Raw genomic sequence first — 25,100 nt, forward strand, 5'->3', positions numbered from 1 at the left:
TAACAGTCTGCCTTTTATGCAGACCCATGCAGGCCTGTAATTCCATTACCAAGGTCAGAGGCAAGTTGCAGGGGAACTCTGAAACAAAAGTCTGTGTCCAGGGCATCTGGGTGGCTCAGTCGGTTGAGCATCTGACTTTGACTCAGGTCATGATCTCACGTTTGTGGAGTTGGAGCAGAGCATCAGCTTGCTTCTATCAGCGCTGGGCCTGCTTTGGATCCTCTGACCCCTCTCTCTCTCTCTGCTCCTCCCCCACTCACACTCTCTCTCAAAAATAAATAAACATTAAAAAAAAAAATCAGTGTTCTACCATGAGCCTAAGGTCATGAGCCTAAGGGAGGACTACTCCAGGAATGGAGATTGCTCATGGACCCCCTAAAGGGAAACTCTACCAGTCACAGATCTTCAGCCTCAGAGTCCCCACTTTAGGTAATCCTGTACTGATCTTGCTGCCACTGAAAGTGTTCAAACACAGTTGGGAGCTATATAAAAGGAAATTTCCTACATTGGAGGAAGTTTGAACTATTAAGATTTTGGATGCCATTTCAAAAAACTTTTTTTTCTTTCTTTTTTGGGGGCGGAGGGGCAGAGGGAGAGAGAGAATGTTAGGCAGCTTCCATGCCCAGCGCAGAGCCCAACCGTGGGGCTGGATCTCACGACCGTGAGATCATGAGGCGAAATCAAGAGTCCCTTCGCTTAACCGCCTGAGCCACCCAGACGCCCCTGGATGCCTTTTCAATTCTAATATTACAAATCTCCGTGATGGATGAGCAAGACCTGAGTCTCCCAGATAAACACCTCTTTTTCTTCATTCTGCCCAGAACTCTGGAGCTCAGATCTGAAAATCTGGCCCTCTGTGACCCGGGCGTTTATAGAGTAAGATTTAGGTTCAGATGGTCTCTTCCAGGGGGGGAGGCTGAGTAAGAGAGACTGAGCAAGAAAAGGATTACCGCGTCTCCTTGAGGCTCCACAAGGGCCGCCAGATGGCGCCCCGGGACCGACTGCAAGATCAATTTCCTTTTCCCCTAACTCTTCCCGTCAGTGGGGCCCCGCTCCGGGCGGACCGGAGGGCTGGGGCCCGCCAGCTTCCCCCTGGGGTTCCCCGGCTTCAGAGGTGACCAAGCATTAGGTCCAGCAGATAAGCCGAGTAGCAGCGGAGACTGTCAACCGTCTGGGGCAGGCAGGGTGGGTGAGGAGACCGGAGCCGGGGCCCTTGGCCGGAGGATGCTTCTTGGTCAGAGAATCCAGCCTCAGGCAGGTCCCCAAGCCAGAGCTCGCGCTTTAGCTGACAGTCAACCTCGCTCCAGGCTCCTGGGGCGCAGCTAATAGTTCCCCTCTAAGGGGCGCGCCTGAGTCGCTCATGATTGGCTGCACGAGTCCGGAGTTAAACTTTCAGCCAATGAAAAAGGGCACGGGGCGTGACGCACGGGAACGTCACGGGAATTCCCCCCTCCCGGGGGTGGAAAAGGGGCTTTCCCGGTTGGAGCCTCAGTGGCTGTGGAGAGGTGACGCGACCTGTCCAAGGTGGGTCGGGCCGGGAGAGAAGCCGGAATCGGATCCGCCGCCGCGGTGAGTGGCCGTGTTCAAACCCCTGAGTGGCTAGGACACGGCGAAGGGCGGAAGGAGGGCCTTTAACTGACCGAGTCCCAGGGCTGGAGAGCGGCTTATGCAAGCGCGCGCGCGGGCGCGCGCGCGCACACACACACACACACACACACAGTACGCACACAAACAAGACACATGGACACCCATCGACATCCTGTATAAAAAAACACGCGGAGCCATACGTGCACCTACGCGTGTGCTGGCGAGTGCACAGCATTGTCCATTCACTCAGAATGCACATATGCACACGCAAACATGCTCACCCGTGCACAGGTGCCTGGACCCATACTTTTCACGCACAAACTCAAATATGTTCACCTGTGCTCTTATATATCAAGACAAGCTTAGACGCCTCCACAATGAGAAGTTTAAGGACGCTCACCTGTACACAGCCATGCTCACTTGCACATGCATATTGACACTACGCACACACAACATTCACGCAAGCACATGGGACAACACACACTCTGTACGTGTGCTAGAGACACACACCAGTATCATGCACGGATACGGGACTGGGGCAGGGGGCGTGGGCACCCAGAGCAGGTGTGGTGCGGGAATTCAACGGCTGTTGACGTTTTGGGGAGAGGTAACAGAAGACCCCATCTCAAGAAACAGACACCTTTCGTTCCCCCGCCCAGCGGCCCCAGAGTCCGTTCTTGGGGCAGAACCCTGGGGCCCCCCACTGGGAAGAGCCCCCGCCTACAGGCCTTCGGAAAGGAGGCCTTCCTACAGCAGGAATGTCCCCACAAAAGCCCCCGGGTGAATCAGCCGTGGCCTCTCTCGGGGTAGAAAATCCCAAGGTTGCTCCAGGACGGGGGAGGTGAAGGGGGCGGGAGGAGGGCCTGGCCACGGCCGAAGAGCGTCCTCCGGCCTAGAAAGACCCTCCAGTCCCGGGAGCCCGCCCTGACACGAGGGGGTGGAGACCAACACCCGAGGACGCTTCCCTGGGTCTGGTTGCCCCTCTGCCCGAAGAGAGGCTACCAGAGCTCGCCGGCCAGCAACGACTTCGTGCCCCTCCCGCCTCGGGGGCGTGGCTAGTGGCGTCATTTCCAGGCCCGCCCCCCTCCGGCCCCGCCTCCCTCTGGTATTTTCGGGACTTTCCTAAGCTGTTCTAACTTTCCTGCCGCTTCCCCGGCCCAACCCAGCCCAGCTCCGGATCTCGTTCTCCACCGGATCTCGCCCGCCACACCCGGACGGGTGGCTGGAAGAGATCAGACCCTCCCCCAAATCTGGGCTCCCCTTGCCCCCCCAACTCCTGCCCTGATCTGTCTCTCCCCTTCCCCCGCCAGTCCCTCCCCCCTCCCCCCCTAAGGCGGACGCCTGAAACTCTGGGAAACAGAACCCGGCCGGAGCCACCAGACAGAGCCGGGCCTAGCCCAGAGACATGGAAAGTTGCTACGACCCAGTGAGTCACACCTGGCCCTGAAGCCAGCCGGCTACCCCCATGTCTGTCTGCTTGTCTGCCTGTCTGTCGGAGTCCTCTCTGCTTCCCTACACCTGTAATGCCCTCTCATTATCTCAACCTGCCTGTCAGTCTCTATCTGCAAACTGCTTCTACTAGGAGCTTTTTTAACGGCCTTGGGAGGAAAGGGAGTGGTTACTCAGGGCTGGGAAGTGGAGGGCGCTGGGGTGGCTCAGAATCAGTTGCCACCCCAGTCTGTCTCCACACCAGGGTCTGGATGGCATGATTGAATATGATGATTTCAAATTCGACCCGTCCATTGTGGAGCCCAAGGAGCCAGCCCCAGAGACAGGTTAGTAAGTTCCTAACCTTCCCATGTCCTAGAGAGAGCGGGAGGGAGGAGCATGTGCCCTCTGCCTTGGGAATGGGCTCAGAAATCCTGGCTCAACAAGGCCCCTCTCTCCCCAGCTGATGGCCCCTACCTGGTAATAGTGGAGCAGCCTAAACAGGTGAGTGAATGGAAGGGATGGTGTGGGATGACTTCAGCCTTGGGGACAAGTTGGGTAGTTGTAGTTGGGTGGCCATGGGGAGGGTCACTGACCAGAGGACACTTCAGGTTGGGATGGTTGGCTGCTGCTAATCACAATGGTTGTGTTGTGGTTCAGGAGAGACGCTGCCAATTATTATGGTCACTGCTGGCTGGGAGCGTGGCTGGCTAGGGGGGGTGGGGGTCTCTCCTGGTCACAATATCAATCTGCCCTGGGACCTTCAGCGTGGCTTCCGATTTCGATATGGCTGTGAAGGCCCCTCCCATGGAGGATTGCCAGGTGCCTCCAGTGAGAAGGGCCGGAAGACTTATCCCACAGTCAAGGTGAGTTAGGATGATGCTGGAGGGTGGGCTAGTGGATAGTGTGTTCAGGGACATCACTGACAGCCCTCACCTCCCCTAGATCTGTAACTACGAGGGACCAGCCAAGATCGAGGTGGACCTGGTAACGCACAGTGACCCGCCTCGTGCTCATGCCCACAGCCTGGTGGGCAAGCAATGCTCGGAGCTGGGGGTCTGCGCCGTGTCTGTGGGGCCCAAGGACATGACTGCCCAGTAGGTGCCCCTCCGTCCTAGGCCCACCTGTCCTAGGCCCCAGCCCACTTCTATGAGCTTAGCATCTGACCAAGGGGAGAGACTTAGGTTGGCCCCAGAACCCAAGGCCCCAAGTAAAAACCAGGAAAGCTTCCTGGAGGAAGTAGGGCTGAGCTGAGCCCTGGCAGTGGGGAGGGTGCTTCAGGAAGGAAATGCCTGCTAAGCTCTGACTCCCACTCCCCCACTCAGATTTAACAACCTGGGCGTCCTGCATGTGACCAAGAAGAACATGATGGAGATCATGATACAAAAACTTCAGAGGCAGCGACTCCGCTCCAGGCCCCAGGGCCTTACGGGTATTGAGGGCGGGGAGCACTTGTAGGGAGAGAGGGAGTCATGGGAGGTGGTCATGGAAGGAATGGAGAAGGAGGAGTGCCAGGGTCACGTGTACATCCACCGCACAGAGGCCGAGCGGCGGGAGCTGGAGCAGGAGGCTAAGGAGCTGAAGAAGGTGATGGACCTGAGCATTGTGAGGCTGCGCTTCTCTGCCTTCCTTCGAGCCAGTGATGGCTCCTTCTCCCTGCCCCTGAAGCCAGTCATTTCCCAGCCCATCCACGACAGCAGTGAGTATCCTGACCATCTGGGGTGCCAGGGCTAGGTGCCAGAGGAAGCATGGGGGGCAATTTCAGGCTGTGGAGTACGGCCTGAGTTTCAACTTGACCCACCACATACGAGCTGAGTGATCTTGAGTAAGTCATTTCCCCTGAGTATGGCTTCCATCTTGGGTAAATGAAGATACTAGTAGTTTCTGTACCTCTTAGGGTTGTTCAAATAATAATGCAAAACACTTGGCTCCATAAATGGGGCCATGACTATTAATGTCAGCTCAAGTAATTGATATCCCACCCCCACAGAGTCTCCTGGGGCCTCAAACCTGAAGATTTCTCGAATGGACAAGACAGCTGGCTCTGTGCGGGGTGGAGATGAGGTTTATCTGCTTTGTGACAAGGTGCAGAAAGGTGAGACTGGACCCCAGGCTGGGACTTAGGGACGCTGGGTATCAAGATGGGGAGCCAGGGCAGCTCTAGGATAAAAGGCCCTGGAGATTCTACTAGGAGGTGTGGCCAAGCTTCAATTTCCCTTATAGATGACATTGAGGTTCGGTTCTACGAGGATGATGAGAATGGATGGCAGGCCTTTGGGGATTTCTCTCCCACAGATGTTCATAAACAGGTACCCTAGGGCCAGGGCCAGGGCTGGGGGCTGAACTAGACCAAGGCCTCAATGACACCTTATGCCCTCCTCCCCCCCTGCCAGTATGCCATTGTGTTCCGGACACCACCCTATCACAAGATGAAGATTGAGCGTCCTGTAACCGTGTTCCTGCAACTGAAACGCAAGCGTGGGGGGGATGTCTCGGACTCCAAACAGTTCACCTATTACCCTCTGGTGGAAGGTGGAGCTGGAATTAAGATGGGGGCTGGGCTGGAGTGTCCCCAGACTAGATCAGGGGACCCATGAGTCAAGTCAGGAGTGGAGAAGGGCCCGGGAAGAGGTGGTCCTAGAAGCTAGCCTGAGGGCTTTTGGAGGGAGGGCCATGACCTTACTGGGGACAGAGTTCTTGAGGCTTGGTGCAGGAGTTGGGGTTTTAACATCTCATTTCCCTCTGGCCCCAGACAAGGAAGAGGTGCAGCGGAAGCGAAGGAAAGCCTTGCCCACCTTCTCCCAGCACTTCGGGGGTGGCTCCCACATGGGTGGAGGCTCTGGGGGCTCAGCCGGAGGTTATGGAGGAGCTGGAGGAGGAGGTGAGGGGGGGGGTGTGCTGGTGGCGGGAAGGGGGATGGAGGAGGGAGGGGTAAGGGGGAGAGAAGTTGTGGGGTAAAAAATCGGGGAGAGTCCTGGATGGTGCCTTGTACCCACAGCCCGGCCTATATCCACAGGTGGCAGCCTCGGCTTTTTCCCCTCCTCCTTGGCCTATAGCCCCTACCCGTCCGGCTCGGCCCCGATGGGCTGCTACCCGGGAGGCGGGGGCGGGGCGCAGATGGCCGCCGAGGCGCCTGGCGTGGATGCCGGGGAGGAAGCAGCAGAGCCGAGCGCGTCCCCTCTGACCCCCCAGCGCGAACCGCTGACACCGGAGCTGCTGCAGCGAGGTACGGCCCCTAAAATCCGGGCGGTCGGGGCGCTTCGGGTGGGGACCAAGCCCGCGCCCACGTCCCTCTTGCCCCCAGCCCGGGAGTACAACGCACGCCTCTTCGGCCTGGCGCAGCGCAGCGCCCGAGCCCTGCTCGACTACGGCGTCACGGCGGACGCGCGCGCGCTGCTGGCGGGACAGCGCCACCTGCTGACAGCTCAAGACGAGAACGGAGACACGTAGGTGGGGGAAGGGAGGGAGAGCGACCCGGGCTCCCTTGGTAGGGGGGTGGGAGGGGGGTCCGGGACTTGGAGCTCGACGGTAGGCCGGGGTACGGGACGGGAAAGGACCCTGCAAAGAGCCAGAGCCGTGGAGTCAGACAGACCTGGTTCCAAGTCCGGCTTCATTATGTACTAGTTTTGCTCAAGGTGCTTGATCTCTCCACCTTTCGGTTTTGTTGACTGTTAAAAGAGCAAGATGATAGTACTTATATACTGCACAAGGTGCTCGGGAGGATTAAGTTCAGAGGCAGCGATGTCCTTGGAGATGTCTGGGCTCCAGAAGCCCTAGGCACGGAGATTATGGAGGCGGTGGGGTTTTGGAGGTAGAGGGTGCTCTGAGTGGCTGGGCTTGTTAGGCCAGAGTCTCACTCCCCAACCCTCAGGCCGCTGCACCTAGCCATCATCCACGGGCAGACCAGTGTCATCGAGCAGATAGCCCATGTCATCTACCACGCCCGGCACCTTGGTGTTGTCAACCTCACCAATCACTTGCACCAGGTGAGGGGCACCAATCGGTGAGGGGCAGGAGTTGGAAGGCACGTGGGCCTAGGCCAGGGGTGGGCCTGGCTTACTCTGCCTGCCTTTCCAGACGCCGCTGCACCTGGCGGTGATCACTGGGCAGACAGGCGTGGTGAGCTTCCTGCTGCAGGTGGGCGCAGACCCGGCACTACTGGATCGGCATGGAGACTCCGCAGTGCACCTAGCGCTCCGGGCTGGTGCCAGTGCCCCTGAACTGCTGCGCGTCCTTCTGCGCAGTGGGGTTCCCGCTGTTCCCCAGCTGTTGCACATGCCAGACTTTGAGGGTGAGTTCATCACCTCATGTGGACCGGGGGGCAAAGGTGTGGGGACCAGGGAGGGTACCTGGTGAGTGCCTAGAGTGAACGTGAGGTGTCAGGGGCCACGATGGGGTCACAGCTGTAGGCGAAGTATCTATGTTCCTAGGCCTGTACCCAGTACACCTGGCGGTCCGTGCCCGAAGCCCCGAGTGCCTGGATCTGCTGGTGGACAGTGGGGCTGAAGTGGAGGCTGCAGAGCGGCAGGGGGGCCGAACAGCCCTGCATTTAGCCACAGAGATGGAGGAGCTGGGGTTGGTCACACATCTGGTTACCAAGGTGGGACTGAGGATTGCTGAAGGGGTGGGGCCAAGGGTTGTGGAGGAACCAAGGACAGTGAAGATGCAGGGGGAGAGGCGGCCAGTGAGTGGTGCCATCAACGACTCCCTTGAACCCCACAGCTCCGTGCCAATGTGAATGCCCGCACCTTTGCGGGAAATACACCCCTACACCTGGCAGCTGGACTGGGATCTCCCACCCTCACCCGTCTCCTTCTAAAGGCTGGTGAGCCTCATCCTTGGGACATATGAACAGGGCTGAGGGGAGGAAAAGGGGTGCCTACCAGTCCCCCCACTTGGCAGTTCTTAATGTGGGCTCTCACTGTACCTCCCCACGACTACCTCCCTCCTCAGGTGCTGACATCCACGCAGAGAATGAGGAGCCCCTGTGCCCACTGCCTTCGCCCCCCACCTCTGGTAGTGACTCAGATTCTGAGGGACCTGAGAGGGACACCCGAGGCAGCTTCCGGGGCCACACACCTCTTGACCTCACTCGCAGCACCAAGGTGAGGCTAGCCTGGAACTAGAAGCACCAGGGAATAGAGCACCTGGGCTTAGGGCTGGGGCCCAGATGACTGGCACCTGGGCTTGAGGACTGGGGTGGGAGGTCATCAAACTGAGGCTGTCTCCCCAGGTGAAGACCTTGCTGCTAAATGCTGCTCAGGACACCACAGCACCCCCCCTGACCCCTCCCAGCCCTGCAGGTGAGATATCTTCACCCACTGCCAGATTTCAGACCCTTGCTCACAGAGGGCTCTTCTTCAGGACCTCTGAAGGAGCCGGGGGTGGGGGTGGGGGGGTGGGTGTCCCTTGCTCCATTCCTGTTGCCACCCACTGCCCTAGTACTCTGTCCGTCTTGTCTATCAGATTACCTTGAGAAAGAAGTGTCTGCCTGAGCCCATCTCTGGGCGTACCAGACACGTCTGTATGTTCCCATCAGGGCCAGAGCTGCCCCTTGAGGATACAGTCCTACAGAACCTGGAGCATCTGCTAGATGGGCCAGGAGCCCAGGGCAGCTGGGCAGAGCTGGCAGAACGGCTGGGGCTGCGCAGTCTGGTGGATACGTATCGGAAGACAGCTTCACCCAGCGGCAGCCTCCTGCGCAGTTACAAGGTCAGTTGGTCCCCATCCCTTGCTGCATGCCTGGCTTCCTTCCCCCAGTCTCAGATCCCAGATGCTCCCTTGGCCCCAGGGCTCCTGCCCCCACACTCAGACTCATGCCTCTTCCTTCTCCCCAGCTGGCTGGTGGGGACTTGGCGGGCCTGCTGGATGCCCTGTCTGAAATGGGCCTGGAGGAAGGAGTGAAGCTGCTGAGGGGCCCTGAGGCCCGAGACAAGCTGCCCAGCACAGGTAAAGGGGTCCCACCTGGTAGGCTGGTCTGGGCCTGGACAGTGGGAGGCCTGAGACCCTGACTGTTCCCTATCCCCTTCCCCGTGCACACTCGCCTAGCAGAGGTGAAAGAGGACAGTGCATACGGGAGCCAGTCGGTGGAACAGGAGACAGAGAAGCTGGGCTCACCCCCTGAGCCACCAGGAGGGCTCTGCCACGGGCACCCCCAGCCTCAGGTGCACTGAACTGCTGCCCACCCACCAGCTCCCCTCCCTGGGCCCCTCTGTACAGCATCCCTACCTATTCTAGTTCTTATTTAACACCCCATGCCCACCCCTCAGTTGGGGCAAATAAAGATTCTCATGGGAAAGGGAGGGTGCTTGGCTCCCTCCCTAACTTATGGCAACCCCTGATGTGACTCTTGTCTCTGGAACCAGCTGCCTACCCAAGCCAGGTACTGGAGAATGGAGAAGGAGGCCCAGCCAGCAAGTCCAGAGCAGTTTTAATGGGATTGGAGGCTGTACAAAGGGCAGGGCCCACTGAAGGAGGGAAAGCAAGGCCATGCTGCCCCCAGACCGTACGGGGGCCTAGGCATGGATACCCTTCCTCCACCTCTGGAACAAGAGAGGGTGAGCCTCAGGGAGGAAGGAGGGAAAACCAGCTCAGCCCCAACTCCTGGCCTCTATCTGAGCCAGGCCCCAGGATGGAGGGGGGATTGCTGGTGTTGGGTGTGGGTGGTCTCAGCAGAAAGCAGAAACGTCAGGCCTCCCCCCACCCAAAAAAAAAAAAAAAAAAGCATCAAAAGTCCAAGGGGCCCTGGCCCCTCCCACCCCAGCCCCCGTACGAAAAAGTGCAAAACATTATCACAAAATGGGGGTCTCAGAGGGGCCCCTGGCCTAGGCTCCCGAGGCCCACGCCCTAGCCCTGCGCTGCCCCGGACACCGCGTCCGGCGCGGTCGGGCCCTGGGCCGGGGGCCCCTCGTGGGCGGCCCGAGGCCGGCCCGGGCTCAGGCAAGGCTATGTCATGCAGGTGCCCAGTGGGCGCCAAACCCCCACGCTCCTACCCTCAACTCAGAGCTTCCACCGCCCACTGATCGCCCCTCCACGAGGCTCTGAGCCATGACACTGAGCCCGGGGCTGGTTGGCAGGGTTGGGCTGCAGGGAGGGACTGGAGTGAGGTGGAAGGAGTCCATCCTCTGTGCTCCCGGCCTGGGCCAGTGCTGCCTCTACTGCATCCAGCTCTTCACTGCCCGCCTTCAGCTTGACCCGAAGCAGCGCTGCGTATGTGCCATAGCGGGATTTCTGAGGCAGAGGGGCAGGGGCTGTGAGCCTGCTCTCTACCCTCTGCCCATCTCACCCCAATCTGGACCAAGGAGGGATGCCAAAAAAGGCTAGGAGACAACAGGTTCTTGCCCAACTCTGAGGCCCCCAGAGCCCCCAGGGACTATGACACGATCCCCTCGTAAGCTAGCTACCCTCTCTGGGCTCTCTCGAGACTGCATATTATGACATCTAATACTTGTTAGGCCCGAACCAGAGTTGGGAAAAACTGAGCCCTTGACCTCATCTCCCTTCATTACCCTAGCGGGTAAAGAACGTCATCCCTGGCCCACAGACGTGGAAACAGGCTCAGAGGGGTTAGGCAACCTGCCGAACGTCACCCAGCTGGTCCCACTCTCCTACTAGAGTCCGTGCCCTTAACCAGTAGCCTGAGCCTGTATGTGGCAACAGTGAGACCCCACTGACGAAGAAAGGAGCCAAACAGGTGCCAGGGCAGGGAGGTTCACCTCAAACTCCAGGTAGGCCTCCTTCTGCCGCTGCTCCTCAGCCTCCTTGCCTCGGGCCTTCCTGCCCAGTTGCGCAGCCCGGTGCTCTCGCAACTCACTTGCCATGGCCTTCAGCTTGGCCTCATGGGTCCGCACCTGCTCCTCCTAGAGGCCAGGGGGAGTGTTGGTCAGGGTCACTCGAGCACATATAGTGCCTTTGTGCAAGCTTTTTTTGAAAGGTGCCCCTGCCTTTGGATGAGCAAAGCACCATATCTAGGTTAACACCTTGGCAAGTGCAGCGGAGACTGGATTTCAGCCTTCACTCACCCCCCCATGGCCAGTGTCCTGGTGCAGTGACATCTACATGATCACACAGGGCAGCCCTGAGTGCAGTCGGCCTGGGCCTGCCACACTCCATCCCACTGGCACCAGGTGGACAGAGCTGGGGGTACCTGGGAGAGGCGGGTGGCAGCGCTGGGCAGCAGAGGGCGGCTGAACTTCCTCTGGGAGCTAACAGCAGCTGGGAAGGGGGGTGCAGAGAACATGGCAGCCACCACATTGATGCGAGTGATCCAGGACTGCATCTGCTCCAGGCTCCTGGGGAGACAACACCACCACTTAGGACCTAGCCCCAGGTTTCCTGTCCAGGGATGCCTGTCCTGGCTCAGGGTGTGGCCTGGGAAGCAAGGAGGTAACCCAGGGACAAGGGAGGGGAGCAAGGTAGGAGTGGGGCAAAGGGGTCCAGGATGGGCAGGAAGAGGGCACTCACGGGGCCTGAAAGAGGAAGACCCGCCAATCAGCTGTGCGCAGGTAGAAGACATGGGGCCTCTTGCTGTAGTCGCTGGCACGTGTGGCCAGCGCGTGGTGGATGCTGATGGCATTCTTTAGCTCTGCCTCTGATAGGGCCTTCCCAGGCTGGTACTCCTCCTGCAGGGGTGCCCATCTTGTCCTGGCCATGGTCCCACCCCAGCCTGGCCCAGCCCACCCACACTCCCCTGAGCCAGCTCAGCCCCAACCCCTCGGGCTGGCCCCGCACCTTCTGCAGGTAGAGGATCATGCCCTTGAGGATCCCGTGGAAGCTCTTCCAGCCCCGCTTGCCCCGAGGTGCTGGGGGGAAGGAAGACAGGTCAGGGGGCCTGAGACAGGCCCCCTCCCCTCCATCCCCCAGACCCTCCCCACCCAGCCACGTACTCTTCCTGCAGTCAGGGTCTGCGTGCACCTTTCGCACCAGGGCCCCGTGCTTGTAGACTGCAGCCCCGGGTTCAGGAGTCAGGTCCAGGAAAGGGCTGGAGCCGCTGCCACTGCCCCCGCTGACCCGCTTGATGACCTTGGGGTTGGGGTCGGCCAACTCAGACAGAGAGCGTCTCAGCTCCTCCTCGTCTCTGCAGGTGTGATCACCTCAGAGGGGGCTGGCCTTGCAGCCACAACCCCCGCTTAAGTCCTGGCCTCTGCCCACCCAGGAAAGCGCCCTCTTGTCTGTGGAGGGAATAGGGGAACTGCCCCTTTCACAGGGTGTGGCTCCCCTCCACCTGAGGCTCCTGGAGCCTCGTTTCCCACCTCACACCAGATCTCCCCAGGGGTAGCTGTGTCCCCCTGCTCAGATGAGGGCTTCTCCGGGCAGCGTATCTCCTTGCTCATGTTAGAGCTCCCAAGAGTAGGGCCATGTCTGTCCCTTCCTCCCCATCCTCTGTTTCTGCACTTGCACACCAGCCCTCACACCCTTCTCCACTAGGGCAGACACGTCTGACTCGGCTGTCCCAGCTATACCCAGCAGCATGCTTTGCTCATAGTTTGTTGGCTACGTGGTGGCAAAAGTGGCTTCCTAGTGGTCACCTAGTACCTCCTGGTCCACAGGCTCTGTTAGATACCATCTAAAGAATCCGGTTCTATCCTGTCACTCCATCGATCAAAAACCTGCAGTAGCTCCCTATTTCCTCCTGCATGAGGCCTATGCTACATCCCTGCCCATACTGCCTCTTTCTCCTTCCACTCTCCAGCCAGCTAGGCCTGCCTCCTCTTGGTATCCCCAACCCACGCTCATTTCAGCCACCACATATTTGCCTCCCAAATACCAACTTCTCTCTCTCCAAATGCTTCCCTTCCTTCAAGGCTTGCCCCAAGTTCCAATCTGCATCCCAGTGCTGAGCTCTGCCTCCTCTGAGGTCTTTTCCTGCAGACTGGGAGCTCCCAACCGACCTGATCTGTGACTGAACTCTCAGCAGACACCCGCAAGTATGAGTGACCTACTGACTGTTTAGATGAGGCTCTACCCTCAGACTGGGGGGCCCAACATTAAACTGGACCTCCTCCCTTAGACTGGACTCCTCTAAGACTTACTCTGAGTCTGTTTCCATGGCCAAGAGTAGACAATGTGGTCCCTTGTTCTGTGATGCTCTGGACTCCCTAGGACCTGAGAGGAGGCTCTCACGCTATTGGTCGGGGCTCTATCTCCAGAGACTTCTGTCTTCCCGCTTGGGTTGGCAAGGGACCTCCCCTTTCTGTTTCAGCATCCCCCCTCCCAGGCCAGCTGACAGTGGCCATCCATCCCAACCTAGCTTGTCATAACAACCCAGCTAGAGAAAAGACACAGAACCCCAAGTCCAGGCAGCCATCTCCAAAGAAGGAAATGAAGCAGCCTCAGTGCCTCTCATGGCCTCACCCGCCTTCCCTGCCCCACAATCCAACCTGGACTCACAGGGCCCACCCCAGTGCTCTCAGCCTCTCCAGGCAGCCCCTTCCCCGCACCCCATCTCCCTCACCACACAGCTCCAGGACTCACATGGCCCACTGCAGCTTTTCATTCTTGATGGAGCTGTACAAGGCCTAGGAAGGGAGGAACAAATCAGGCAGGTATGGGTCACTCCTGAGGGAGGCAAACTATGTACCCCAATGCCAGAACTCAGAGCCCTCCCTCCAAACTTGAGGGGAGGAGACAATGGGGGGTGGGGATGGGGGTAGCAGGGTGTAAGGACCAAGAACACGGGCTTTGGAACAGAGTATTAGGAGACGGTACTGTGTCACTTTTGCTGCATGAGTTTGGGCAAGTATCCATGGGGAGAACAAACGTACTAACAGGTGTGTAACACAGGGCAGGCAATTAGCACAGGGCATCCAGGCATATGGCTGATGCACAATAAATGGCAGCTGCTATTATTATCTTTGCTGTTGTTATTGTTAGGGATCATCCTGCCCAGATCCTGGGTGGGAGAAGCACAGCCCTGGAAGGAATAGAAAAGAGCATTCCCAAGAAGCTCTCCTTTCCCGGACCATGTGTTTTGGCCTATTTCCATAGGATAAACCCACACAGAACATATGGGGAAACTGAGGCCCAGCAACAGGGATTCACCCTGTCACCTCCCTCCCTGGCTAGTAGAGAACACATTCTCATGACTCCTAACCCCAGGGCAAGCTGAGCACCTCCCCCAACCCAGAGAGCCCCACCAAGTTGAATGCCAGGGTGGGCCAGGCCCCTGCCCACCCACATCCTTCATGTTACTAGAGGGTGAACACTAGTCTAAAAGGCAGATGTTTCAGCTTCCAAACCCTGCATACCCCAAGCTCTTTGTGAGCTCCTGGACCAGTCACTTCCCCTCTGTAGAGCTGGCATGGGGGACCTGTGGGGGCCTTGGGATGGTCTGAGTAGAGAATAGACTCCAGGAGTTGTATAGGGGACCCCTCTTCTCGGGGGTGGCCTGCGGCATGGGTCCACAGCAGCACCTCCCACTATGGGGGCGATTCCACCAGCCTGTCTGTGAGTGGGTGTGTCCCCAACATGTGCGTGTTGGGCTATGCGTGTGGCGTGTGATGCTGCCTGCGTGAGCTGGGTGCAGTGGTGACGTCGGTGCCTTCTCCGTGATGGGACACAGCCCCCCACTCCACCACCAACATACCACAGTCTCTATCTTACTGCTTACTGTCACACTCAGCCACACGGCTAGCCAGGCATCCCACATGTGCACACCCTGTCCAGGGATGGGTACATTCTACAACCTCCACCCCCTACACAGCACAACCCAGCCTTGTGCACACACAGCCCTCACAGCACATCCCCAGCCCAAGCCCGGCATAACCCCGACCCTAATCCTCTCTCCAACTCTGACCAGGAGATTGAAGTGTCCAACCAGACCCAACCTGTCTCCAGCCTTCCAGTTCATCCCCTGGCCCCTCGAAGGACCACCTCTGGCCCACAACCATGTCTTCCTTCCAAAGTCCTAAACCCCATCGGTGAGCCCCATGTCATGCTCCCAGGTAGAAGACCCAAAGACCCTTTGGTTTGAGATATCCACACTGATCCAACGGTGTGTGCCCTTCCCCCTCCAGTCCATGCCCACTCCTGGCTACCCATGGGTTCTGTCCCTGCTGGCCTCCCGCCTTGGTCTGACCGATGCCCCCCCCCCACCTCGCGCCACCTTCGGTGCCTCCCTCAAGCCGCCCCCTCAGCCACGCCGCCCTCCACAACCCCCTCGGCCGCCCCCCAGCCTGGCGTGGGCCAAGGCCCCAACGCCCTCACCGCCTTCTTCTTCTTGCGGCTCTGCAGACGGCTGACCACCAGGTCGGTGTAGAGCACGGGCTTGAGACTGCGAGAGCGCTGCGGCCAGCCGTAGCACAGGGTCTCCGCGCCACGGTGGGTGCGCCCGTAGCGCACGGAGCACAGCGAGCGCGAGCGCAGCCGCCCCGCGCTGCTGTGGATGCTGTTGACACCGATCATGCTGGCCCGGCCGGCGCGCTGCGGCCCCCGGCCATGCCCCCGTCCGCCCTCGGCCTGGACGGCCCGGACGGCCCGCGGACGGCTCCCCCGACAGCCGGCGCGAGCGGCCCGGCCCGGCCCGGCCCGAGCCCGGCCCGGCTCCCACCGACGCACGGAGCGCGCGGCGGCGGCGGCGTTGTCGGCTCTGCGGCTCGGCGCGAGAGGGAGGGGGCCGCCGACGGGGAGGGAGGGCGAGGGCTGGGGGCGGGGACGGCGCAAAATGGAGGCGTCCCACCGCGCAGGGGCCCCGCGGCTCAACGCGCAGCCACGGGGGCGGGGCCTCGGGGGCCAGCCCGGGCAAGTGCCAGAGGGTGGGCGGCTCTGGGGATGCTGCGGATGGCACCGGGAGTCCCTAGGCCTGCTGCTGCAAAGGCGGGCTGACCCTGTGGGGTCTGCAGCTCCCTCCTGGCTGGTCAGGGTTGGGGGGCCAGGGGCGGGAGAGGTAGGAACGCGTCCTCTTGCCCCCCCCTCCCCACCCGCCTAGCCAGGAGAGGCCACGCAGTAGGGGCCGCGCAGGATGGAGGCAGCCGTGGAATCGCACCAGCCTCATCCAACTCGCCCAACCGAAGACAGCTCAGATGCTCAAGGCTATACCCCCACTTACGTACACATACCCCAGTTTACAGATATACACCCCAACTAACCAGATGCACCAATTCACACTCACCCCAACTCACAGAGACTACAAATTCAGATACACACCTCAAAATTTAGTCTTTAACTCATAAACAACCCCTGATCATGGATACATGTCACAAATCAGCCAATTTGTAGATGTACACTCTAATACACAGAAACACCCAATCTACACCCCAGCTCAGACACACTCTCTAAATCGTAAGCACAAAAAAACCCCAGCCAAATCCCCAGATTTACCAACACCCTAAAGCGCACATATCCCAATTCAAACATATACCCCAACTCTCTGACACCCCGAACTCACAATGGACACCCCCAAACACAAATAAATTTCCAAACTCAGAAGCCCGACACACCCCAAGCTCACAGACGCGCCCAAGGACACTCTTGTGCAGTCACATGTATGTGGTGGCCCAGAGCCCCTTTGCCAAGCATAGGCGTTTCAAATAGGTCCAGGCATCCCTGGATAAAACCATTGGATCAAGGAAATGAGTGAATCCATGAGACCTGGGTGCCCTCTCCTCCTCCCATGCATATTAGCCCCTGTGTAGCTAACCCCTCAAGTGCGGGCGCCCGGGCGCAGGGCCTGGCAACAAGGGAGTCGGGAGAGCAGAATCTAGTCCCAAGTTGGAGGTAACTGGATTCCAGACCTTGGAAAAGCCTTTGTCCCTCTTGGGCCCCTCTACCTCCGGGTCCCTCCTGTGCAACGATACCAGAAGGGCTTTGTGGTCATACACCCTGGGGCAGGGGATGGAGGAGAAGGAGGGAAGCAGTATGCCTGCCCTGTGCTGGAACCCCTCCTATCCTCAGTGAACACTGGAGGAGGGGCACCGAAGTAGGCAAATGCAAGGTCCAAGGCTGCCTGAAAACAGGATTTCGAGAGCCGTCTCCCCTCCCCCGCTGAGCGGCCAAGACCGCACGCGAGTGCGCATGTTCCCGGGTAGCCTGCGTGTTGGGGTTGGGGGAGGGGGCGGTCCCCAAGCTGAGTCACGGGAGCCCAGGCTCCAGCAGCAGGAGCCTCCAACCTCCACTCTGCCCGATTGGTCCCAATCTCTCCCCTCCAGCAACCTCTACCCTGCCCCACCCCCCCCCAGCCCCCCACCCCCACCCCCGGCCCCCACCTTGAGCAGCTCCCTGGGGAAGTCTCCGCCTTCATTGAGGCCCTCCAGGTTCCCGATGAAGTCTCCACAGGTCATGCGCTTCCCAATGTTCTAAGGAAGGGCACAGAGGCCTGTGAGGGGGGCCTTGGGCTCCCAGGCCTTTAAGTCTCAAGGCAGTCTGTTTTTGGGGGGTTCCCTCCTGCCAGCCTCTCACTCACATGGCCGTGGAGATCAGTGTTGAGTAGCATGAGGGCGCAGGTCAGCGTGTGGGCACCGTCTAGGGAAAGTTGACATTCGACTTCAGCTACCTCCCAGGGACTCTTCCCACAGCTGTCTTCCCCAGCCTTCCAGTTCACCCCCAGCCCACTCTGGCCCACAATCATACTTTTATAAGTCCTGAACCCCATAGTGAACCCTACCTCCTTCAGCCAAAAGACCTCACTCTTCCAGCAGATGCCTGAAAGGGACATCTTCCCCAACACCTACATGCTTCTGTGAGTATGCACAAAAGCCAGTGGGCCCCTCACAGTTTGCAGATCAGTGCAGCCAAACAGAATCCACACTCAAGCCAAACGCTGTCTTGCACGTGTATGTGAACAATGGCATGCAAATACACCTGCCACCTGGTTCTTCGCAACACACACTAGACCCTAGCAATGCTTGCCCACATGCTCAGTTCCACAACCACGTAGCCATGTCAGCACTGCACACGCGCATGCTCACATGCCTGCAAGCCTGTGCATGCATTCACTTCTACATACACACTCATGCTCCTATGTGCACACACTGTGCCCATCTGCTTCAGTGACCAGCTGGGAAAGCCCTGCCACCTGGCTTCCTCACCCTCTGAGGACAGGGCTCCTGGATTGCACTGGAAGTATCTCTGGGAGAAGTGGGCCAGCACGCGCTCCCGTTCCTGGGTCTCACCCATTAAGGCCAGCTCCTTCAGAAACACCCTGGGAAGGGGGAAAGAGGGAGCATGTCACCTCTACCCAAGGTCCCCTAACCAGGCAGCCCCAGCTTTTAGCCATGCCCTGATAGCCTGGGAAGGATGACATCAGGGCAGCCTAGGGAAGGCACAGGTGCTCAGAGAAGGCACAACTGAGGCGCTGCAAAGCAGGGCTGGAGCGTGGGGCCTGCCTTCAAAGGGCTTAACACCCACCTGAGAGCTTGGTCCAGAGTCATGCCCGTGAAGACAAAGAACTTGAGGTACTCGCCAGCCACAAGTTTGCTGAAGTCATTGCTGTGGGCAGGGCAGATAGTCAGGTGGAGTCTCAAGGGAAAGGGTCAAGGGGCCAGATGGGGTTACCTAGAGACCTGGGGGCATTAGATAGAGGGGGTGTGGAGGTGCTGCCCACAGGATGCATCCCCTCTCCCCATATTATCAATCCCGGCCAATGGCTTTACTTCTTGCCCAGGTGCCGGGCCACATCAGCCTTCCTGAAGCCGTCTAGTCGGTATAGCCTCTTAGCTAGGCGCTGTGCAGCCTCCAGGTCGGCTTTCTGCCCATTGGACAAGGTGTCTGTGCTTCCCAGGGCCAGCCGCTCTGTGCTGTCCAGCTCTGAGTCCGAGTCAGACACCAGCTGGCTCAACGGTGGTTCACTGCCAGGGTAAAACACCAGCTCAGAGGTGGGGCAGTCCCTCTGGGACCATCCAGATCCTTCCTCTGCCTCCAAACCCAGAAGACAGAGTGGGGGAGATTGGGACACAGAGAAGGCATTTTTCTTTTCTCCAGAGAAGGACACCGTATGGGTTCCCTCCATCAGCCGATTCCATCCTTACCAACTCTCTGTAGAAGGCCTGCATCAAATTCAAACAAGCATCCATATTTCTGCTGTGGGGATTTCTGCTGCTTCCCCAAAGCCCTTAGGTCTTAGGTTTGCTCTTAGGCATAGGCATAGTTTCCCCATTGTCACACTGGCCCTAGTCAGAACATAGTCCTCTATCTCTGAGAATGTGGGCAAAAGTGGGATAGATAGGCTGCCAGAGAGGAACAGTGGAGGGTCAAACCATGATTTGAGGGCAGCAGGGACACCTTCCCACTCCTATGTCTTTCTTCTTCTGGCCTTTTAAGGAGAGGAGGCTCTTCCTCCTTGGTCTTTTTTTTCCACCCACAAACAAGCAGAGGGGATTGGGGGTCAGAGTGCACTCCATTCATCCCCTGTCTCCTCCTCCCCTTCCCTTCCCGCCATCCCAGCTGCTCTACTAGCAAAGCCACCTGTCACCCCAGAGACAGAGGCCGGAAACTCCTGGTTGCTAGGCAACCCTGTCTCCCTGGCCACCCCCTCCTGTTGCCATGGCTCCCATGACTGAGAGGGTAGCTGGCAGAGGGAGAGCAGAAAGGTTAGACTGGTGACAGGACTTCCTGGAGAAGGGTGAGAAGCTCCTTACTGAAGGGGGGAGGCAACATGGGAGGGAGGCAATGAGAGAGAGGCTGGTGGCTGCATCTTTGGGAGAAGCCTCCAGGCTGGGTAGGGGTAAGGTCACAAGAATTCTAAGTAGGTTAAAGGCTCTGCCTGTGGTAGGAAGGGCCTTTCTGGAAAGGAGAGTGTTCTCTTGGGACCCATTCAATCCTGAATCATTGTTTGTCAAGTCACTGGGTCTAGGACCAAGGGGGTCCTAGGGGTGGGCTGTGAGGGGCTCCCCCTCATAGCCAAAGGAAGTAGTCCTCCAAATGGAAAAACAAACATCGGCATTCCCTAACCACTCTGTCAGGGGTCAGGAATATAAACTACATCTTCCCACTCAGGATCTTTCCCTTGAAGCAACTATTCCTGGGGCTCTGGGGGGGCCTCAAGTCTGAGGAATCAAAGGAATCACTCACCTGCCCAGAGGTGCCGCCCCCAGCCCAAAGCTGTCCTCCGAGTGGCAGGGACTAGGGGGCTCCTTCCCTGGGGCCTGCTTGGCTCCAGCCTCTGCCTCTTCTTCCTCCCCTCTCTGTGTCCAAGGCCCATCAGCAGCAGAGCTGGTACCAGAATCTGGCTCAAGAGGTGCAAGTGGGGCAGGAGCAGGTGGGTCAGGCCGGGGAGCAGGGGGTTGGAGAGGCAGCTCAAAGGTGAAGAAGGGGCTCTGGGTTGGGCCAGGTGAGGCCAGGGCCTCCAGGGAGGCGAGGCTGGTGTAGGAGGTGCCCTTGGCCCGGTGTGACTCCAAGATGGCTTCAAACACACAACTGAAAGAGTCAGGCCCGTCAGCCGAGGGGCTGGTCCCAGGCAGAAAGGGCAGGGGCGACTTGAGAGGCCCAGGGTGAGGCATCCGGGTGCCTGGCCTGCAGGGGCAGGGAGAGTCTCTGATCAGGGGCCCAGAAGACAGTTCTTAGGTAGCATTTCAGTGAATTCTCATACCACTCTGTGGAGGGGATTATCCTCTCCTTCTCACAGGTCCCCAGCCCTCTAAGGAATCTGGGTAGGGAGTCCCCACCACAGGTTCACCAAGCTCTTCAGTGCCCCTGAGGAACCCCAGCCTTACCCGTCCCCAGTACCCAATCCCTCTCCTCTCTTCCTCCCTGCTAATCTCCCTTTCTCCTCCTCCCTGATCCTCTCCCCTCCTGCCATCCCGTTTCTATTTCCGGCAACATCTTAGGAGAAGATGAGGCTCCAAGGCTGCGGTGGGGTGTGAGACGGAGAAGAAAGCCCCCACGCTCCCCACTCTCCTGCCAGAAGCCAGGATCCAGATTGATGCTCCTGTGCCCCCAGGCTTGACTCTGAACCCTGGCCTCTCACTCTGCCTCCTGTTCTTTACTAGAACCCCTTTCCTCCCCTGTCCTGGCTACTCCCTGCCCTATGGGCTCTTGCCAACACCCTCCACGTCCCCAGCATTCTGCCAGGCTTCGGGCCTCTGTCCGGTCTCCAGGTGCATCGCCCCGTCGGCACCACTAGCTTGGTCCTGACCCTCCCGGTCCAGCCCTCATCTCTAGTCCAGCCCCTCTTCCCCCAGCTCTGCCTCTGGGCCAGCTCAAAGGGGCCAGCCACTGTCCTCTCCCACTCCCGCACTCACCGGGCCCCCTCTGAGGCCTCAAACACCTCGTCGTCCACATCCTCTTCCCCACCTGCCTCATCCTCGTCCTCATCGCCACTGCCCAGGCTGGGACAAGGGCCAAGGCATGGGCTGGCACGTGGAGCAGGTGGGCGGGCAGTGCCAGGTGGGCCCTCAGAGCTGGGCTGACTCTCGATGGCCGAGTCAGCCTCTTCCCGCTCAGCCAGCACCTCATCGATGTCGGTCTCGCGGTAGCACCTCAGGGGCACCGTGTCCAGGTCCGTCTCGGAGTACTTGGCTGCTCGCCCCACAGCCACCCCAGAGCCCTGCCCTGAGCCCACCCCAGGTGGAGATGGGGGGGCCTGCTCCAGGGGCTTAGCACCTGCAGTATGCATAGGCATCCCGGTCAGCAGATTATCCTGGTCAGCTCCCTGTCCTGATTCTGTTCTAGGAAGGAGCTCTTCCCCGCTGCCTCATATTGGCAGGAAGTTCCTTCACTGTCTAGCCACCATTCCTCCTGCTATGAACCCAGCTTGTTCCTTGTGCCAGTGGAGCTCGTTTCAAATCAAGTTCTTGTCAAATAACTTTGAGGGGCCTGTGGGAGACCAGCTTCTTTTCTGCTCCGCAGAATGACCCTTGATATCCTGTCATGCCCTCCTTTCTATCTAGCTTCCTCTAGGTGCCCAACCCAGCTATGACGCCCCAACCCTCCATCATAAGACAGATGGAAAGTTTGAGGCCTGGAGAGGCATTAGCCAACTCATGACCCCAGGAAGGACTGAGGGAGGTTTAAAGGAAGGCCCCCTACCATGCCTCAGCTGCTGGGGAGAAGACCCTGCCCTATTCCCCTTGTCTCAGTCCAGGACCTTACCTGAGCTTGGGGGGTCCAGGGAGCCATAGAAGAATTCCCATTTGGCTCGAGCAATTCTCTGGGCATGAGAGGAAACTTCCCGGGGGGAGGACCAGGTGTCCCCCTAAGCCAAGAAGGGAGAAATAGACACAGGCATCCAGAGATAAAGCCACACATACAAAGACACAAGAACATGGGACAGAAAGACAGAAAGAAAAACACACAAGGACAGATAATAGAGGTGCCAAGACACAGGGGCAAACACAGAGGGCAAGAAAGAGACAGATTTAGGACAGATCAAAGAACTTAGAGTGAAGAGCTGACAGGCCCAGGACTGCCAAAGGGCCAAGCCTTGCCCCTTTTCTGGGGCTCTAGAGTTCCAGGGAGCCCAAGGGAGGTCGCATACCTGGTTCAGGAGTCCAGTGTCAGCAGGTCCTGGGAATAGCTTGGCCAGGTGCTCAGAAGGTCCCCCCAGCCCATTGGGGAGAGAGGAGTAAAGGCCATCTGCCCCAACCTGAGGTTGGGCTGGTGGCCCATGTATAAGGCCCTGGCTACCAGGCAGAGCTGAGCCTCCTCTGGCTGGGAGTGGGTCTGATGTGGATGCCTCTAGCCGCAACTTCCGGTTGGAGCCAGGCCCAAGGGCTGGAGTGGGCCTGGGAGGAGAGACCCCACCCAGGTCCCAGCTCCGACTCAAGCCTCCGGGAGCAGGTAGCCCATTTAATGGCCTCACACTGGCCTTCTCCACAAAGCGGAATATGACCACAGAGCTCCGGGCCCCCGGTGGGGGCTGCCCAGTGGGTGAAGAGGGTGACCAGGGTGAAGGAGGAACACGGGGTGAGGGGGGACCACGCAGGGGTGTACAGGGTGCTGTCACACGTCCCAGTTCCCGGCCTCGGGGACCTGGCCCTGCCACCCGCCGTAGCAGGGAGCCTGTACTGCCATACATGCTGGCTGGGGGGCTTTGTGGCACTGGGCCTTCGGGGAGCCAGCGGCGCGGGCATCGTGGTGGGGAGATGGCACAGTCGCCCTCGGAGCAGAAGCGCATGGCACCTTGGGCCATGCTGGGGCCGGGGGTCAGGCTGGGGGGGCAGGGATGGCAAGGTCAGGCGGGGAGTGAGGGGGCAGCATGCTCTTCGGACAGGCCTGCAAGAGAGGAAGGGAAGCAGGGGGTGAGCTGCAGGGGAGGTGGATGGGCAGGAGAGCACAGATAGGGAGGGGAAAGCTGGATAGGCCATCTGAGTGCCAGGGGGCCTAGCCCACCCTTGGAATATAGCATCATTGACCCCACCCCTGGAGGTGATCAGGCCTCCTATTTGGGCTACTTCCATGGAGGCCTGAGGAGAAAAGAATTATACCCCTAATAGGCCCCTGGCTCCTTTCCTTCTTCTGGGGGCCCTGAGCATCACCCTGGGAGGAGAAAGGAAGCTATTTCAGAAGTTGAGTAAGTTCAGAATCCCTGTGGCATTTTGGAGCTACTTCTGATGGGGGCTGGGGAAGGCTGGTACCCCACACTCTGGACCAGGAATGTCAGCCATTCATAATCATCATAAATCCACGGGTCCCCCAAAGTCTCTCTTATGGAGGCCCCTTACTCAGTGAGAGAGAACCCAGGCCTCCTAGAAGGAAAGGCAGGAAGATGGCGGGGGGTGGTGTTATATAGGGACCATGAGGGGTTGAAAGACATAGGGTGAAGGGGAGGAGAAAGGCCTGAACTGAGGCCCCTACTCCCAATATATACATGCCAAATGGGAAAGAGACATTCTTTTTCTCCATACAGGTACACACGCTCATACACACACACACACACACACACACACACACGGAGACAATATCAGTATACACAGTTAAACACATTCAAAGGCAACACTCTCCAGTGCACACAGACCCAGGCACACACACACATTGCTCAAAGACACACCCTCATACAGTCTCACAGTCATAACAAATATGCGTGTAATGTAAAGGCACATGCTTATTTTACACACACACTGTCATCAAACAAGAACACACAAAGAGATACCCAAATATACACCCAGGCCCTCATTCTCCAATGCACACAGACACAGGCATATCAGACACTCACAGAAACCTATGGTCACAGTTACACACAAATACAGATGCATGCTCACACACATACTTCAGCAGGTACACACACCCTCTCCCCCAACCCCCACCAGTCACCTGTCTCTGGGTGGGAAGGCTGCACCAGACCACCAGACCCCTCTCCCTCCTCCCTCTCAAGGGAATGATAGATTTTAAAGGGGGTAAAGGGGCCTCTGGTGGCAATGCAGGGTAGGGGCAGAGGTCAGGAGCAGCAACCCTGCCAGGCAGGTTTCTGAAGCTCAGTGGGGGCCCAGGGCATCCCCAGTGCAGCTCCGACTGGAGCTGCCTCAGTACTCACCGCTGCTCGCCTGGAGCTGGGGCCGAGGAAAGGCAGGGAAGAGGCTGGGCCCAGCTCAGCTGTGAAGGCAGCGCGGCTCCCGCTTGCTCCCGCTTGCTCCAGGCCCGCCTGCCTCTCACTCCCTCCCCCTCCCCCCTACGCGCGGCTCAGGCAGAGATAATCCCCCCACCCACCCCCCCCCGCCCTCTCCCGGGGCCCTGAGCCCCGGAGGCTGGCCCCCCTTCTCGACGCTAGGTCCCCACTGGGCTCTCCCGCCAACCTGAGACCCGCCCCTGACGAGGGGGAGGATATATGGAACCCCCGGTTCAGTTCGCCAGACCTTCACGTGCCCCACCCTAATCCTGTCCCCGTCCCTTTCCTCCACCGCCCCCTGAGCCACACACCGGACCCAGTTGCACACGCGTGTCCCGCTCCAGACCCCACGCGTGTCCCTAGGAGGTTGCCACATGACCTGTTACATGCCACACGCGCTCCCGCCCCCACGAGCACGCGGCCGCGCCAAGCACACCGTATGGGTGTAGACCGGACCCGCCCCCTAAATCCAGGAGACCATCAACTTATGGAAAAGAGATCTAGGAAACACTGCCTCAAACCCTAAGGGGTTCTGAGTCTCGGACCCAGGAGACCCAACCCTTGACCACTTGCTCAGGATGCAGCAGGAGGGATATTAGTCAGACTTTAA

General features: G+C 58.9%; 2 protein-coding genes across 3 annotated transcripts; one reads left to right on the plus strand and one right to left on the minus strand.

Moving 5' to 3' along the window:
• The first annotated feature begins 1,478 nt into the window (after nucleotides 1-1,478).
• NFKB2 (nuclear factor kappa B subunit 2) lies at nucleotides 1,479-9,349 on the plus strand. Of its 2 annotated transcripts, XM_047073360.1 has the most exons (23): nucleotides 1,479-1,569; nucleotides 2,898-3,013; nucleotides 3,281-3,362; nucleotides 3,479-3,519; nucleotides 3,783-3,881; nucleotides 3,961-4,112; nucleotides 4,341-4,447; nucleotides 4,556-4,714; nucleotides 5,006-5,110; nucleotides 5,239-5,324; nucleotides 5,409-5,547; nucleotides 5,768-5,896; nucleotides 6,032-6,241; nucleotides 6,320-6,461; nucleotides 6,887-7,001; nucleotides 7,093-7,306; nucleotides 7,446-7,615; nucleotides 7,738-7,840; nucleotides 7,969-8,120; nucleotides 8,249-8,318; nucleotides 8,555-8,727; nucleotides 8,853-8,964; nucleotides 9,067-9,349. In XM_047073360.1, exons 2-23 carry the CDS (start codon nucleotides 2,993-2,995, stop codon nucleotides 9,186-9,188), a joined length of 2,703 nt encoding a protein of 900 aa, XP_046929316.1. In that variant the 5' UTR covers nucleotides 1,479-1,569; nucleotides 2,898-2,992; the 3' UTR covers nucleotides 9,189-9,349. The 2 variants fall into 2 exon arrangements, with proteins under 2 accessions (XP_046929316.1, XP_046929315.1); XM_047073359.1 differs by lacking the exon at nucleotides 1,479-1,569 and having other exon boundaries at nucleotides 2,571-3,013.
• A 461-nt stretch (nucleotides 9,350-9,810) lies between these two features.
• On the minus strand, nucleotides 9,811-23,126 carry PSD (pleckstrin and Sec7 domain containing). Its single transcript, XM_047073361.1, has 16 exons — nucleotides 22,424-23,126; nucleotides 22,039-22,141; nucleotides 21,189-21,549; nucleotides 20,020-20,460; nucleotides 18,603-18,797; nucleotides 18,358-18,438; nucleotides 18,039-18,151; nucleotides 17,414-17,472; nucleotides 17,217-17,306; nucleotides 13,489-13,532; nucleotides 11,901-12,091; nucleotides 11,746-11,816; nucleotides 11,479-11,636; nucleotides 11,162-11,306; nucleotides 10,731-10,874; nucleotides 9,811-10,245 (listed from the first exon to the last, which is right to left on the minus strand). The coding sequence occupies exons 1-16, from the start codon at nucleotides 23,075-23,077 to the stop codon at nucleotides 10,015-10,017; spliced, it is 3,081 nt and encodes a 1,026-aa protein (XP_046929317.1). The 5' UTR covers nucleotides 23,078-23,126; the 3' UTR covers nucleotides 9,811-10,014.
• Nucleotides 23,127-25,100: the final 1,974 nt, after the last annotated feature.

Source organism: Lynx rufus, unplaced genomic scaffold (genome assembly GCF_022079265.1).
Source record: "Lynx rufus isolate CCGP_SWC_20201006 ecotype Redwood Valley unplaced genomic scaffold, mLynRuf1.p SCAF_11, whole genome shotgun sequence".
Taxonomy (NCBI): domain Eukaryota; kingdom Metazoa; phylum Chordata; class Mammalia; order Carnivora; family Felidae; genus Lynx; species Lynx rufus.